Source organism: Peromyscus eremicus, chromosome X (assembly GCF_949786415.1).
Source record: "Peromyscus eremicus chromosome X, PerEre_H2_v1, whole genome shotgun sequence".
Classification (NCBI taxonomy): domain Eukaryota; kingdom Metazoa; phylum Chordata; class Mammalia; order Rodentia; family Cricetidae; genus Peromyscus; species Peromyscus eremicus.
The window spans coordinates 131775122-131791961 of record NC_081439.1 but is presented as its reverse complement, the minus strand read 5'-3'; the positions used below and the strand labels follow the sequence as shown (position 1 = coordinate 131791961).

The following is a 16840-nucleotide window of genomic DNA, read 5'->3' as shown; positions in this document are numbered from 1 at the left end:
GCAAATAAATACAGTGGGAAAGATGTTAGGGATCATTATAAATTAGAAACAAGCCAGATGGGTGGTGGAAGGCACTCTATATAGTCCTGCTGACCCCTCCTCAGGCACTGCTTGGTCAGGGACATACAGCACTTTAGTGGTGGATCCTGCCCACTGTTCTATAAGTTGGCAGGTCTCAGGTAACCACTGTGGCTCTCGTTCACAAGTCAGTCACTTTGTTCTCCACCAGGGCAGCGATCTGCTGCAGGCGGCAAGCCAGCTGCATCTTCTGGGCCACGGGGTCCTCCTCCAGGGCACTGATAATCTGTCAGGACAGTAGAGTGTACCTGCCTGAAATCCCACTCCTCTGCCCATCAGACCAGGGCTATCCAGTCCTTTCTCCATCTCAACAAGGGCCTGGGTGATAGAGTAGGGGCTCTCCTGGAGACCTGCCCAGGGAGGCCCTGGTGAAAACCAGGACCACCTCCCAGCCTGGGCCCTTCCAGCACATGATGGCTCCCTTCCTTCATTCCCTTTATCTGGATTGGGCCACCCCCAACCCTATCTTCCCATCAGGGAGGTTCTGTGGGTCATTGTCTTAGCTACACCTCCTCCAAGTGCCTGCCCGCTCCCCTCAAGAGTGCTCTGGCCTCACCTGGTCATAATACCTGTGGATGTAGTTGTAAAGTTCTCGAAGAGCCTCCAGACAGTGGGGAGCAGAGGTGTAGTTCTATGAGTAGCATGTGGAGGGCAGTGAGTATCTTATTCCAGACCTCAAGACCCAAGGCTCTCCACTCCTACTCTGCCAGTTACTCTCCCCCTAAATGTGGAGGACTAGGTCCCCTGGGCCATGCCTCACCCCAGAGAGTTCAGCCAGAGCTGAGTTCATCTCCTGATAGCTCGCTGGAGAGCTCTGGTGAATGTCTGCATAGTACCTGGAGAAGTCAGCAGGGTTAGGAGCCTGTATCTCTGATCCCCAGCCCCAAAGGCTCTGATACCTACTTCTCCACCATCTGCTTGTATCGAGGGATCTCCCGGGCATAGAGCAGTTTGTTCACTGGGGAATCCTGCTCCAGGTAGAGGAGATGAGAAGTATAAACAGGGAGGTAGAAGAACCACCTGTACCACTTCCATGACACCATCCCTCTCAGCACCCAGGCTCTGCACTGGGTTTCCCCACAAACTTTTTTCCTATTTGCCTCCAGTGGCCTGCTTTTGCCCTCACCCTGCCCACTTTATGCTCTGAGACCATGCAGGAGTCGATGAAGGTCTGTGCAATGACAGCCAAGATGGCATCCTCGTTGTCTGACACCCGCACATCAAAAATGAGCTGTGGGTTCTTCAAGGCATTCACCCAGAATCGCAGCAGTAGGCTGTAGGTACAGGTCAGATGTGGAGATGAGGCCTCGCCTGCTGTTGTGGCCTCCTCCCCTTGTACTTCAGCTCCCCACTCCTCCACATAGATGTCTGTCCTGAAGCTGGGGATCTAGGCAGCAGGGAACTCAGGCTTTGTTTTCCATGAGAAGCTATCCTCATGGCCCAAGTGACCTGAGCTTGGACTCTCCTATTATTAGTCCAGGCTGGGGAGTGAGGGCAGAAACTCAGGATGATGCTGTAAAGTCTGAGTTCCTGTCTTGGACTTGCTACCCTGTCATGATAAGGACATGTCCCTCTGAAATTCAATAGACCACCAACACAGTTGGAAGGAGAGGGGTCAACAGGAAAGGGTACCTGTTTGTCTTCCAAATGTGCAGGGTCTCTGGATCCTCTATGCCATGTTTCTCTGCCAGCTCATCCAGGAAGTCAAATAGGTACTTAACAGCAATAGGCACAGGCCGATTCACACTAAGAATGGCCTGGAAGGTGTCATCCACAAACTTCTGCAAGGTTCTCTGCAGGCAGGTCATGAGGACCATATGAAGGTAGGATGTGAAGGGGGCTAATCCCTGCTTCATCAGAACCACACCTCCTCTTCAACTCAGTCATAATTCCTTGACAACTCTGTTCCATTGCCTGGCTCCCCTGGCAGTACCAACCTTCATTGAAAGTAAACGGGTGAGATAGATTTCAGGAATGGCCTTGGCTCCTGCCCGTTCTCGTTCTCGGAGGCTGCTGCACTGCACTTTGGCCCCTTCTGACTCCTCAGTAGCCTTCACCAGGTGCCAGAGCCGAACTCCACCCTCTTCACCATCTTCCAGCATGGGGATGTCTAAGAGCACAGAAGCTTGGCCTCAGTTCCATGCTTCTGCCCTCAACATGCAACCTAAGATATGCAGCCCATACTTCTCTTGGGATGGAGTTGAGGAAAGAGAAAGGAGGGAGAGAATATGGGACAAGGGAGAGGTGGTTCAGGAACTTGCTCATCCTGACATCCCATGCATCCAGAATTTCCACAACTTGGTTCAGCCTAGAGATTTGGCTATCCCACTGGCAAGGAGGAGTAGGAAACCCAGATGAGGCAGATAGGATGGCCAGGACTTCTGCTGGCCCACTCTGGGGTTCTAGTGAATCTAACCCTGGGTCACCCCAACACTGCTGGTGCTCCTGGCAGATGGGCATGTCTGGACAAAGGGACTCACTCTCTCCAGAGGGGCAGCCAGTCTGGCCCAGTCTCTGGGAGACAGTGTCACCATTGTGCAGCTGAGGAATGAGCACCACTGTTGCTCCATCTGGGACCTGCAGATGGGGAATGAAAGCAAAGGGGCTCCCTTCACATGTTAATTCTGGAGGCAGTCCCTGCCCATCAACCTTGTCCTGTTGCTGCCCACTAGCACCTTGTAGTGTTGCAGGGTGTTGAGTCTCTTCCAGTGGTTTTGAGTCACGGAGGTCAAGTCCTCATCTGACAGGGTTAGGTGACCAGCTAGTCCTGAGCGCCACTCTAGAGGGACTCAGAGAAGCCCATAAGCCCACAGCCTGCTTCCTGGGTTCCTTATTAGCAGTAGCTGAGCAACTGCAGGTGTGGGAGGAGCAGTGGGTGAGCAGGGAGTAAGGCTGGCTTTCTCACCAAGGTCTAAGGAGTGCACTGAAGGCCTCTGGGAGAAGGGGGTTCCCTTGTAGACTTGATCTAACATCTTCTCCTTGACTTGGGTTATGGTGTCTGTGTCAAGCACCCGGGCTGGCATTCGCTGCACCTCGCTGCTCCCTGCTACCCCCCAAGACTCAGGTCCCACTAGTGCCATCAAGGTCAAGGGCCGGAACTCCACATCCTCTCGTAGCAGATGGCTATCATTCAGAGTTCGTTTTGCTTTGCCTGTCACAGCGTCCACAGGGCCCTTGTCCACCTGGTACTTGATGGCCCGGAAGAGCATGTACAGTGGCTCACCAGCCACTTCCTACAACCGTTAAGATGTGCCAGACATTGGTCACAGGGCTAGTGGACCCAGTAAAGCCCAGCAGAGGGCATAGTGGGACTGGGAGGGGTAGTTAGCAGCCTACAGCAAGGATTAGCAAAGGCCAGCCAGCTAACACAGGCCCCTGGGCTGGGCCCCAAGCCCTTTTTGTCCCTGCTTAATAGTCAGCTGGAGAAGGAGCACAATGCCTTCCCTTATCCAGCACTCTTGTCCTAGGCCTCTCATGGATCCACCAAGCAGAGAACAGGATCTCATGACCTTCATTTGATGACCCACCCTAAGCCTCAGCCAGGGGTCCTGGGGAATTTGGGCAGCAGTTATGAAGACCACAAGAAGGCAGAAGTTTCTAAGTGTTGGGGAGGCATGTTGGAAAGTGCCCCTCACCTTTAAGAAGTCATAGAGACAGATGGATAGCCAGTTGGTGAGCAGCTTCTCTACCATGGTCTCTGTCCTGTGTGAAGGAGGCCCCAGGGCCCTGGTGAGGATAATCCTACAATTCTCTCTGACCCCATTCCTAGAGTTCTTGGCTCCTGATCTCAGGGCCAGATCCCACTCAGCATATATTGGGAATGGGTCAGAGATGAGCCCCTGTCCCTGCCCCCACACCCAGGTCAAGGCCAACCTGCGTAACATGAGCTTAGGGTTCTTGTGTACATAATGGGCTGCTAGGTCACCAAGCAGAGTTCTCAGGATGTCAGTCAAGTACTCAAGCTTGCTGTGCAGAGCCAGGGAAAGCAGTGAAGCCACATGGCAGCGGTCCCTCTGGGAAAAGTTTGGCTGCTCCTCCAGAGTGTGGATGAGCTAGGCAGGAAGTTGGTATTCACTCCACAAAGCCCCATACCCTCCCTATTCTGTGGCCATGTCCCTACCTGTGTCTGGCCAGTCCCCAGCCCCACCTCCCTACCAGCTGAGACTCCCCTGCCCTGCCTGTCCCCACCATCCATGTGGCTCTCACTGTGAGAAGGAAGGGCTTGCTGTTGAGCAAATTGGAGAGTTGTGTGAGGCCCTGGTGCATAGTGGCACAACGACCCTCTTCCCCAGGCCCTTCAAGCTCTGGCTGCAGTGGGCAGCCACCATGGCCAGGGAAGAAGGCACGCTCAGCATATGTCCGGTAATCCAGGAAGGGTATCCCACTGGCCTCTAGGTCACTGGTGAGGTCTGTCATCTCAGTCATCAGGTCTGCAGGCCAGGACCCATAAAGATGTGGGTTCAGGCCTGGTGGATTCCCTGTCCTCCCACCTGTACCCCCACACACCTGTGAACTCCTTGCGACACTGGTCACCCACACCAGTCTCCAGGTTCTCCAGCTGCACCAGCACCTTCTGATAGTCTCTCAGGGCCTGCTTGCTCTTGTGCCTGGAGCCAGAGGTTAGGCATCAGCCACAGGCCCAGACTAGGATGGCCTCTAGCCTGGGGCCTGCCATGGGAAATTTGCCCACATGTGCTGAAAAGGGAGCATCCTCACCTGTACATGAGTGTGAGGAGGAGCACCGCAGCAATCAGCACAGTAGCACCCAGGCCCAGGCCCACCTGGGCCTCCACAGGAAAGGTGGACATCGTGGGCTCTGCTTCATACTGGACAGGGCCCAGAGCCAGGCGCACATTGCCCATCTGCACCTGGGGGAGCAGGGCTCCTGAGCATGGGCCTACAGCATGCTGGCCCTCCACTAGGGGCACACACTCACCACGAACTGAGGCAGGGTGCCTGAACCATTGGCTGGCTGAGGGGCATGGTGGGGTGGCTCGCAGTACAAGTGAGTAAGTGTCAGTGTCTTCACCAGGCACTCTCCATCCCCAATGTGCACCCGCACCTCTTCTTTGCTGATCCCTAGGTTGAGGCCCTCGCCCTGGGACACATAACAGGAGCCTGAGCTTGTGGAATCCAACCCCCATCCTCCTTAGGGTGATGAGTGCCCAAGCAATGGCACACTGGTGGCACACCTACCTCCACATCCAGGACATGACCTGGCTTGAGGCGGTAGGGGTGAGTGAGTCCTTCATGACTAAGTGGGACCAGGCGAGGGTTAGGCTGGTACAGAAATCCCTGGCCCCCACTAGCACTGGCAAAGTCTACTTGCATGTTGTCTAAGGCAAAGAAGACCCTCTTTGGGATGGCCCCATCTGGCACTGCTGGACTGTGGCACAGGAGGAGGCTAGATGAGTTAACAGAGCACAGAGTGGAGCACTGGAGGGGACAGAAATGCAGATCAGTGAGTGGTCTTGGTGATCCTCACTAAGCATTCCCTGGGGATGACCTTATTCTCTGCTAGTGGTGGTAGGGGACTCACCTGTAGCAAGCCACTCTCAAGTTGGATACAACCCTGGGGATCTGCAGCAGGGGCACCGCAGTTCCTCCTTGGGTTCACATCCTGGCCCTGGCCCCCCAAAGCCTTTACCTGGTCTTCATCCTCCAGCCACACAGACAGCAAGGGCTGCCACACGACATCTAGGCCTATACCCCTGACTCGAATCAGTCGTCCACCCCTGTGCCAGGATGGAAGTCAGAGAGTTGAGAGGATCTTGCGTAGCTCAGCCTTAGTACCCTATTTTTCCAGTAGTTCACTGCAGGTTGGCCAAGTACTCACCCCCGAAAACTGACACTAGGCTCTGCTGCCATCAGCCGGGGATTGGCAGTATATCGAAATGGGGTGGTGAGCAGTTTGCGCTCAACATGTCCAAAGACTACAAGGACTACTGCTTCTCCTGGCTCTGCTTGGGGCATGGTGTGGCATATGATGGCTTCAGGACACACAGGCTCCTGGCTGCAGGGGAAGGGATATTCTTACTTTGGGCTCAGCCTTAGACCTGGCCCAGTCCTTCAGGAAGACACCCACTTGCTTCCCTCAGCAGGGGCAGAGGTTGCTAGTACCACTTCGTTTAGAATTTCAAGGAAGCCTTGAATCCACTGCCCCATTGTATAGCATGGTCCTCCATTTGACAGTGGCCAGGCTCATTTTGACAGGTGAGCTGTGTTGGATACTTACATGAGGCAAGGTTGGTCACCCACAAAGGCCCTGATGTTGCCTCCTGTCTGGAGGTACTGCCCATGGATGGTGAGCTGGGTACCCCCTGACTGGGGACCCCACTGAGGACTCAGGCTTAGCAGGACAGGGTCCTAGGGAACAGAGTAGGATGGGGTAGACACAAGGCCCATCCTCAAGGCCCTCTAGCTTTGAGGTAAGGCCCATTTATTGGTTTATTGAGTCAGGGGCTTCAGTTGACTGCACCCTACTTCTGGAAGTGCCATGCCTTTCTTCTTCCACCTTTTCTGACTAAGCTAGCTCCCCTCCTATCTGCCTATGCCCTTGCTATCACCTCCCTTTGGGGGGCACTTTACACCTGGGACCTCCTAAGCTCTAAGCTCTAGGATCCAGTCACCAATTCGGGGTACTGCAGCAAAACTTGCTCTAATGATCCTACTTTCACCCTGGACTTTCCATTCCACAGTGGTCCAACCATGTGCCCAGGGCTCCAGCTAGCATCTAGGAGAATCCCTACTTTCTCCACATCCTCTACTAGGGCTGCAACAAGTTTTGCACGCACTACACCCTGACTGTCTGCTGTTCTTGCTTCTGCACTGCCTGCTTGCCTCCTGGACAGCTGCCAAGGATGGCAGATAGGATCCCCCAAAGCCTGCTGTAGTGTCCATGTCATCACAACACTGCCCCTAGCCTGCTCTCCACTGAGAACATGCAGCTTCCTTCTTGGACATAGCAGCAGTGGTTCCTGCTGCCCTTGGATCCAGTTTGACATCTTTACATAGTCCTCCTTCCCACCATACCCTGCATTAGGACCACTTTAGGGGAGTTATTGACCTGGTAGATGAAGTGCTGGGTTGAGATGCCGGGAGGACGACTCTTAATGGCCACTTGGACAGGCCCAGCAGTGCCATTTGGAGCAGGAGATATCACACACACAATCCTGGTGAATCAAGGTCCAGTAGCTGCTCAAGCCCTGGGGGAGCCTTTCAGGGGCTACCTGGAGCCTGCTCCTCCTCTGCTGCTTGTTTCCCTTTTGTGCTCTGACTCAGGACCTCACATTTCTTGGCTGCAAGCCTCCCCTCTCTCTGGGTAGCCAATTTCTGAAGGCCTACTCTAGATAGCATCCCTCTCCTCCCCAGCCTGCTGAGGTGCCTCACCGGGCAGAGATGCGGTAGAGAGAAGCGTCAGGGTTGCAGGGCTGGCCAGCCACAGTCACAGCATTTTGCACATCATTAAAGGCCTGGCCCAGGTTGGAACCCAGGATGGTGATGGCCAAGCCACCTTCTGGGGGACCAGTCAGGGGTTCAATCTGTAGCAGAGAAAGATGGCAGATAGGATCCCCCAAAGCCACATCCTACTCTGCAGTGGTGGTGCCCAGTTAGCCAACTACTGGAAAATGTCTGGATCAAACTACTAGAGTCTAGGAGTCTGAGGCAAGGGGCTTGATGTGGGAGAGTATTGGATAGTGGAGGCAGGGACCTTGGGGAATGGGGAAGCCAGGATCTACAGGGGGGAGAGTCTCACCACATCAATGGTGGGTGTAGGGCATAGCTGTTCCACAGTATCTGGTGGGCACAGCGGCCCATAGCGGCAGGAAGGCTGGCCATCGCCACACCACAGACAGCTTAGGCTTCCATTGGCTGCCTGGCAATGGCTGCAGTCAGGGTGACCCACAGCACAGTCATACAGAGTCACTGGGGAAGGTGGGGCAGCATGTTGAGCCACTGCCTATGAGCTTCATATCCTGCCCCCACCTGCCTTGTCATCTCAGGGCTCACCATGAAGATCATGGGCATTGTCCAACCGTTGGATCTCACCTCTGGTTACATAGATGGGCACTGGGAGCTCCCTCTGGGACATAGAGGGATGGAACTGTGGGCAGAGGGTAGGGTCAGGCTTGAACCCCACTTAGGACATCTCTCCCTCCTGGTTCCTCCAGAACACTGTCCTTAGAATGGGTGTGATTGTCCTCTGCATCTCTAAGCAGAGGAACAGAGGCTGCAGGCACCCTGCTCCTGATACATGCCCAGGGTGCCTGGCACAGAGTGGGCTTTTGTAAGTAATGGTAAGTAGAAGAGGGACTGGGCAGAGCTCTCTCTCTCTCTCTCTCTCTCTCTCTCTCTCTCTCTCTCTCTCTGTGTGTGTGTGTGTGTGTGTGTGTGTGTGTGTGTGTGTGTGTGTGTGTGTTTGAGTGGAGTGGGGCTGCCCAAGACACCAAGCAGCTTTTCACCTGCTGGGCCTGGCAGTGAATGATGCCAGAGTCCTTGGATGTCTCCTCTAGGAAGGCAGGTAGCTTCTGTAGTTTTCCAGGCAGCTCTAGCCAGCAGTAGTATAAGGCAGGCACACCCTGGAAAGTGCAGATGCCATAATGTCAGTCTTGTGGACACTGTCTTCTCTCCCCTCATTCATTCCCCCATCCACCTGACTACTCACTCGGAAATAGTGAAGGTTCTGAATGTGCAGGGCCAAATGGCTCTCCCAGCCCACAGGCACCAATTGGGGACTTGCTAGGCCCTCAACCTGAGGACAAGCCCCTGGGCCACGAACCTGGATGTCCACCTAGGGAAAGGACAGCCTTAGCCCTTCAAACTTGCATGGGACCACTCCTGGGTAGGTCTGGTCCTGTCCTGCTGGGGTGGAATTTTGGGTCGATCAGGTGCAAGGAGTTTGTATGTTGATCATACCCACCTCCTGGGCACTGTAGACAGTCTTCTCACCCTCTGGGCAGTGCTCGCTATATACACAATGGCTGCTCTGGGGGCACCAGTGGCACCGCCACAGGCTGCCCACACAAGTGCGACACCTGGAAGGGCAGGGATGTTCTCAGGCTGGGCACCATCTTGGATTTCCACCCTTACCCATCAGGAGCCAGATCCAGGAACTCACGGGGCAGCCACTTCCAAGGCCTGGACAGCACTGCAGTCATAGAAGGAGAAGGTGGTGGCAGCCACAACCACATCCTCAAACATCAGAGCCAGGGGCAAGATGACATGATCTGGAAGGGGACAGTGAGTGGTGGCAGAGAAGATCTTGTAGCTCCTGCCTGCTCCAGTTCCACCCCAGGATCCCTACTCAAAGGTCCACTCACCGGAGCCTGGAGGGTTAGGTGGCACCTGATCTCCAGGAGGGGTGACACAGACCACATGGGGCCCTTCCACCTGAGCCAGACTGTCATAGTCCCCAAAAGCACAATGGAAGTATTCATCCATAGCCAGGGTAGGCAGCCGGGGAACAGACAGAGTGACCTATGACACATGAGAGGGAAACAGGGAGATGGATCTATAACAGAGAGGTGTAAGTGCCATGCTGGGGCTGTGGGCAGAGGCATCTAGGGAAGAAATGGACAGGAAGCATCTAAGATTGTGTTCCCAGAGACAATGGCCACACTGGCTGAAACCATCAATGTCAGTGCCTCACCTGGCCCTGTTCCTGGCGGGGGTGCTGGGCTGGTAGCAGGCTCTGAATGTGAAGGCAGTAGTTGTCTTCATAGCTCCACAGCCACTGGTTTGGCTGGGCAGCCCGTCCACACTCGCCCCTCCGAGTACACCTGCCAGGTAGGAGCCCATTGGTTCACCACATGAGTCTCAGGCTTCCTGGCATGGGGTTAGGAGGATGGCTTGGCTGGAGCACAGCAAGGAGGAAGAGTGAAGGGAGCATAGGGCCTCATGGCCAGGGTGCAGGCTTTAGCCTTAACTATGAGTAAGAGGAAACACTTCCTTTCTTTCTCCCTCTTTCCTTCTCCTCCAACAAGGGCCCATATCTCCCAGGCTGGCCTCAAACTTTACTATGTAGCTGAAGTTGACCTTGATTTTCTAATCTTCCTGCCTCTGCCTCCTAAGTGCTGGGATTACAGGTATGTACCACCATGCCTAGCCCATGCCTAGCTCATACGTGGTAGGAGTTGAACCCAGAGTTTTATGCATGCTAGGCAAGCACTCCACTAACTGAGCTATATTCCCAGCCCACATTTCAGGTTTTCATAAATGAGTCCTGAGCTGACAGCCCAGGATGGAGGAAAGCTGGAGTGGACCAAGGAAAACCAACAGCAAGTCATGGGTCCTGGAAGAGGTGTCAGAGGCCTGGCTTGAGGTAGGATTACTGGAATGAGAGGTGAATGGTGACCTGGTGAGTTGAGATGAGATTAAGGAACTCAGCAACACTGAGCCAAGTGGGCCTCTTGGCACACCTACAGTTGCTTCTGCAGACAGCTTCCTGGCCCCCAGAGCCAGTTGGTTTAAGCCTGGGCTCATGCTCACCTGCCCTGAAGGATGCACCAGCCACACAGTGGGTCCCTAGCCTGGAGGCAGGTGGTGCAGTTGGGGAACTGAGGACAGGCTGCCACAAGAATCCGGTCTACCTGGATGGGCAGTGAGGAAGAGGTAAAGGTGGGTTACAAAGACTCAGGTCACTTAGGCACATCACGAACCCAGTTCCAGAGACAGACCTTACCTGCTGGGCAGTCAGGACATAGAGGTGGTCCCCAGTACTGTCTACCAGCAGGTCTGGGCTGATGGCTGAGCCTGGGGGCCCCACTTGCTGGGAATGGTATATCTGGCCTTGGGAGCTGTTTAGGAAGACCTGGACAGGAACACAAAGATAGGACTGGGCCACTCTGCCAAGCCAAGACCAACTTTCTTGATGACTTAATGACGACCATTGAAGGCACATGCTTTCCTGTCTTCTTTACAGGAACATAAAAACTCTCAGGAAGTAGCCTGTTCCTCCAGAACCAGACGCCCCTCCTGCTAGGCCATCAAGATTCTCTCATTCAGGACCCTCAAGGTTAATCCACTCTCCAGGAAGTAACAAGGCTGGGGCAGCAGAAGTGCCCTGACTGAGGCTCTTGAATATCAGGCCATTCTGCCACATGAGAAGAAGGGCAGCTATAGGAACAAAAAGTTCACTGGGAGGCAGGGTTTGTTTTAGAGAGAATCCTGAGTCCAGGCTACTTCTGAGCTCAGGTCCTCTGGGCCTGTCTACATACCATCCCCACCCACCTTCAGCATCACTCTCATTGGTTAGAGAAGGCGCAGATACCTCCAGAGGTTCCTGGGTAGTATCTCATTTGGGGACTACAGCAGGAAATGGATCGTACCAGATGTCCAAGTGCAATGAAGCCTTCTGACCCACCAATGGGGCACAGCTGAGAGGTGGAGTGTCCTGAGGTTTTCCTGAACCACAAGTGGTAGGGCCACCTGGACAAGCAGCAAAGCCAGGCCCAGCCTGAAAATGTGGAGGCCATCCAAAAACACCCCCATTGGTTAGGATCTCACCTTATGTAGCTGGCCCTGGGTGTCTCCCAGGAAGGCTATCGTGTGCCCATCTGCCTGGAGAGCAGCCACTGCACTGATGGGCTGTCCCAGCTGTAGCAAAGGCTGGGCTTCCAGGGGTTGGCGGCCTGCGATGGGGCTGGGGGTGTGTTCGTCACCACAGGGGTATGACTCAGGGGAGTCCTGGATAGGCAAGGTGTAGAGAATCAATACCCAGGAGGCTGGGCATGCCCTCCCCTGGGAGCAGAGGATACCCCTACAGCCAGTGAGAAAGGAGTTGGGAGGAATCAAGAACCAGAGAATCCTGGCCAGGAGGGTCTGGAAAGCTGGTCCCCAAGCCTCACAACATCACAACTTGTCCCACAGAGGAAGAGAGACAGAAAGAAAAAGGCTGAGAGCAGGTCGGAGCTTGGAGACAGAGCCACCTGCTACCTATTGATATACCTAGCCAAGAGGTTAACCAGTAGCTATTCCTGGAGAGTACCCCTGTCCCATATCACATAGGGAGAGAGTTGGCAGGGCAGAGTAAGGAACAGAAAATGAAGACAGAACCCATGGTCAAAATTTGGGAGTCAGGCTCTCATCACTCACAGGAGGCAGGGTGATGCAACGGGACGTGACACCATACTCCACAGTGGCTTCTTCCATGCCACTGGGACCCTGACCACCAGTGGTATAGCAAAGTCGCCTGGCCTGTTCCATACTCTTGTCCAGGTCAGCTAAGGGAAAGGCACACAGGGCTGCCTGTGCCTGACTTGTGCCTGCTGCAAATGCGCCTAGCAATGTGTCTGGAGCAAGGAAGGCAGCTTGGATAAGGCCCTGGCCATGGCAGGCAAGGGGCACTTCCACATAGGAGTAAAGGTTGACATCTCCAAGGCAGACACGAGCTACATAGGAGCGATATTCAGCCTGGGCCCGAGCCCCACGCCGACGGAAGACAAAGTAGGCAGAGTGGGTATCAGAGAAAGCCCCCACATAGCTATTGTTATAGTCTGAGAAGTCTCCCACCACGAGTCGTCCCAGACCTTCGCTGGAGAAAGGCTGTGGGCCAGCCAGCTGGCGCACAGTTAGGGGTGGTACCCCTGCTGACAGCTTGCCTGCCAGGCCCCTGGCCACCAGCAGGAGGTCTTGGCCTGGCAAGGGCACCACTAGGCCCACTGTGGTTACTCCCGGGGTATTGGCAGCCACAAACTGCCCATCACCAGGGTCCTCAGCCTGGTACAGCACCTGAGCCACATCCCCAAGGCTCCGCTTCTCACACACACCCTGCCTCACTTGCCCACAAGCCACCAGCTCCTGGGCCCTGCTGCTCACTAGCAAGAGCTGGTTGGCATTATCAGTGAGCTGGGCCTGTGGGCACTCAGTCAAGTCACGGAAAGGCACACAGTCAGGACTGTCGATGATAGGGCCAGTGACAGCCACAGCCTCCATCTTCAGCTCAGGGCTGAGCTGGAAGAGATGATTCACTGCACCCACGTAGAGTGTGCCCTGGCCTGGCTCCAGCACCAGGTGGTTGAAGCTGGTGTTGGGTACAGAGAAGCGATGGGCTCTGGTCAAGGGCAGCAGCAGCAGGAACAGCAGCAGAAGGTGGAGGCTGAAGAGAGGCCAGGGAGCCATCACAGGAGCCTGGAAGAAGTCAGTCAGCATGAGCCCTGATGGGAGAATGCTGAAGGTACTCCATTCCCCAACAGACAGAAGCAGGCAAGGGAGAGAATGAGAACTAAACTGGGAAAGAGACAGGATCAGAGGAAGGCCAAAATGGTAAGGGAGAGAGAGAGAGAGGGAGGGAGGGAGAGAGAGAGAGAGAGAGAGAGAGAGAGAGAGAGAGAGAGAGAGAGAGAGAGAAGAAGGAGGGAGGGAGGGAGGGAGAGAGAGAGAGAGAGGGAGAGAGAGAGAGAGAGAGAGAGAGAGAGAGGGAGAGAGAGAGAGAGAGAGAGAGAGAGAGAGAGAGAGAGAGAGGGCTCAGGGGGAGGCAGCCAGGGAGAGGACAGAAAGGACAAGGAAAGTATCCTAGATTTGGAGAGACAGGATGGGGATGAGGGTACACAAAAAAAGTTTTTTTTTAATATTCTGCTTTATATGCATGTGAACTATAAAGGGGACAGACCCTGAGAAGCCACGTGGGCATGACAGAGGGATTCTGAGTGATAGAGGGGCAGGAGAAGGGAGGGGATGTGGGAGAAGGAAGCCATATCTGCGGGGCAACTGAGTATGGTCACTCAGACAAAGACAGACAACATAGAGACAAGAGGTGCCACGCCATCATGGGTCAAGGGAGGTTACACATAGCAAAAGGGATAGAGAGAAAGCCCATTCTAGGTAGTCAGAGCTGCATAGAGGGACCTTTACTAGCTCAACGAGACAGCCAAAAAGAGCTTTGACTTCTGGCCAAGATGCAACCAGACTCAGGCATACTGACCCCCAAAACAGTAATGAACAGGTGGCCAGGGTCAGGACCTTAGACAAACACTGGGTAGACAGGAGAGCTTTGAGCCAGCCTGGAGGGTGCTGGGGAACTCTGGGGCACCAAGAGTCAGCTCAGGGTGCCAGAGTGATGGACCCCAACAGCTAGAGTCTGTGGAGCCCTAGCTCCAGATCGGTCTCAGTGCAGGAACACTGATGAGGACAGACAGGAGAGAAAGGTCAGAGAGAGCTTGACTGAAGCAGGGGACAGGGAGTAGGGAAGCAGGACAGAGCTAGCCCCAGTTGTGAGTGGAAGGGGCCCTGAATCTGAGACACTGAGAGGAAGGGCCATCCCCCAACTCCCCTCTAACCCCAGAGCAGTCAGCAGCAGCCACTGACCAACTGCCGAACTAAGTGACATTCAGACAGATTTGATCCTGTATAGAGCTCTAGAAAGAGGGAAAGAGCTGGCGACAGATCCTGAACTGAGCTGGGATCTGTATAGCTAGTCATGTGGGCATGTGTCAGACAGAAGCCACCTACTGCCACTCAGAAAGACCCCAGGTCCCCTTATCTTGAGAGCACAGACAGGAAAGACAATTTCCTTTAGTGCCCATGTGTCTCTGTGACAAAGTTGAGTGTGTGTAATGGAGGAGATGAGGTTGTTACCCAAGAAGGCAGAGGATAAAGAACCTCCCTGCAAGGCTGCCCTATGCCTAGCCTGGGCAAATTTATCCCTCTCTGCATCTCTCAGTGACATCTTTGGGGATTTAGGGCCCAGACACTTACCACCATTACGGAGCGCAGAAATGGGGTCTCCTCACATCAGCTTCCTCAGGGCAGTAGCGATGGGCACAAGATGGCTGTGGGGGGCATTGTCCTGAATGGGAGGGAGACAGTTGAGGCTCAGCCCCATTCATGCTGGCCCTGGGGGAGGAAGGAGACAGGGGAGGGGGCAAGGGCCTGGCGACCGGGCTCCACCACAGCTGGCAGCTTTGTCAATAGTGGCCTGGCCAAGGCAGCCCTGCCTCCACCCCAACAATGTCCCCTCTGTCCAGAGGCCCAGGCCAGGGACCTGCTATCTGGTGCTCTTACCCCCACCAGGGCTGTTCTAGCCAGGGGGCTCCCTGCCACTCCCGGTCTCCAGGGAGACACCCCCTGAGATGTAGTGACAAAGGGATAGGGTTTCCTTGAGCCAATTATCCCCATGTGGCCCACAACTCTTGTGCCAGTGCAGAGTGCTCCCTCCCTGAGTTTCCCTGCATCCCTATAAAGAGCACAGGATAGCCCCAAGCCCCCACCACAGGGCCAAAGGCTCTGAGCCCCTGAAATGCCAGCCTTGGCCTCAGTAGCCTTGTTTCTGGCTGAAGTGCCAGTCCCAGCTGTCAATGCCTGCCTTTGTCCAGGCTAAGGCAGAGGAGGCGCTGACAAAGACAGCCCATGAAGAAGACCTTCTCCCCCGCCTCCTGGCCTGAAAGAAGATTGTCCCCACCCAGCCCTACCCCCAGGACTGTGCCAGTTACAGTGTGGTAGTGGGGAAAGCCAGCAGAGGATGATGCATGGGAGGGGCTGAGGCAGAGAGACCACAGGAACTTTACCAGAATTGAGCCCTGGGCTTCAGACATGGAATAGGAAGGTCCTCCCAGGGTGGGCCTTCCACCATAGGAGGGAAGGCAGTGGCAGTAGCAGCTGGCTCCCCTGCTGCACTCTTAAGGCAACTTTGGGGCCAGCTAACCTTAAGGCCCATGGTACAGGGACATGTTTACTCAGCTTAGGGTTTTTGCTACTTCTATAGTTCACAGTAGCAGCAAGTTCCAGGGTGAAGAGTCAGGTGGCTGTTGCCATCTGGCTGAGCTGGTTGGTTGGCTGTGGGGGTGAGGAGCCTCCTTACATTATACCCCATTCCAGGCTGGCACCAGCTTTTTCATTTTGGGGTCAGACCCAGAGAGTTCTCACTTTCTTAGCTCCAGTGCCAACCCCTCCTGGGGGACACCATGCCAGGTATCATACAGGTGTCTCTGTGGAGCCTGATTTGTGTCTGATGACCTTTGCTTGACTCCAGTTAGTCAGCCCAACAGACCCTATCTTCTCCCTGTCCTTAGCAGCCCTGAAGCAGTGTCCTTAGGCACAGTGGTCCCTGCACATGCTGTCCAAACTAGCCCCAGCTTCTACCTACCTGGTGGACCACTAATGGTCTGGGGAGCAGCTGCTTAGCTAGGAGCGGTCCCAGGGGAGCTCCAGTTTCCTGCCTCACAATGCAGTTGTGCCCAGCCCAATACATCCCAGTGATCCCAGGTTGAGAGCCCAACCCATTCTGGCCCGCCCCTTTGTCTAACAGCAGAAGGCAGGCTTTTGCTCCCCTTTGCTGACTTCAGCAAATGCAGTAGAGGACTGGCTGGCTATAGGTACCTGACTGGAGCTGCTAAGAACAGGCCACTGCCCAAGGTGAGCATTTCCTAGTCTCCCACAAAGTGCCCATTGAACATCCAGAGAAAAAGAAAATATTAATATCCAATGATATTAACACATTTTGTCCTCCCAATGACTCCAGAAAGAGCTTTGGTCATTTCCTCCAGGCAACAGATGGGAAAACCAAGGCAAGGGAAGTTTCACAGCTAGTAAGTGGCAAGGCTAAGAGTTACCTACAGGGTTCCAACCTATATCCATCTGGCCATGTGGTCTTGAACTGTAAACCTTGGCAGGCATAGAGCAGGAGGGAAATGGATGACATGCCCCTGTTCTTTTGAAGAAGCAAGTAGTATTTGTCCCCTGACTGGAGCATAAGATTGGTGAAGGGTGAACTGCAAGGGTGCAAAGGTCAGCAAATCATGGTCACAGCTGCTAGGTTCCAGAACTT

The 16840-nt window shown here is 54.5% G+C and overlaps 1 protein-coding gene across 2 annotated transcripts; it reads right to left on the bottom strand.

Moving 5' to 3' along the window:
• On the bottom strand, positions 1-14852 carry Plxnb3 (plexin B3). 2 transcript variants are annotated; one of them, XM_059250492.1, is made up of 35 exons: positions 14773-14852; positions 12172-13206; positions 11584-11763; positions 10760-10888; positions 10567-10667; positions 9728-9857; positions 9399-9555; positions 9197-9305; positions 8999-9113; positions 8744-8869; positions 8541-8657; positions 8089-8182; positions 7835-8004; positions 7468-7619; positions 7145-7250; positions 6314-6444; positions 5915-6091; positions 5618-5813; positions 5275-5514; positions 5015-5176; positions 4795-4946; positions 4585-4685; positions 4285-4508; positions 3952-4130; positions 3714-3780; positions 2984-3311; positions 2754-2857; positions 2559-2655; positions 2016-2188; positions 1711-1871; positions 1205-1352; positions 982-1046; positions 839-914; positions 635-709; positions 1-304 (listed from the first exon to the last, which is right to left on the bottom strand). In XM_059250492.1, the coding sequence occupies exons 1-35, from the start codon at positions 14776-14778 to the stop codon at positions 200-202; spliced, it is 5688 nt and encodes a 1895-aa protein (XP_059106475.1). In that variant the 5' UTR covers positions 14779-14852; the 3' UTR covers positions 1-199. The 2 variants fall into 2 exon arrangements, with proteins under 2 accessions (XP_059106475.1, XP_059106474.1); XM_059250491.1 differs by lacking the exon at positions 14773-14852 and having other exon boundaries at positions 12172-13227.
• Between the last annotated feature and the right edge of the window lie 1988 nt (positions 14853-16840).

What these genes read in the sequence shown, in the direction of transcription:
- Plxnb3 (XM_059250491.1), bottom strand. Translation starts at nt 13,227, where the DNA reads ATGCTGACTGACTTCTTCCAGGCTCCTGTGATGGCTCCCTGGCCTCTC. An exon ending in CTACACCCACCATTGATGTG is followed by an intron (nt 7,620 to 7,834) that starts GTGAGACTCTCC and finishes TCTCTGCTACAG; the next exon opens with ATTGAACCCCTGACTGGTCC. An exon ending in CCTAGTGTCAGTTTTCGGGG is followed by an intron (nt 5,814 to 5,914) that starts GTGAGTACTTGG and finishes ATCCTGGCACAG; the next exon opens with GGGTGGACGACTGATTCGAG.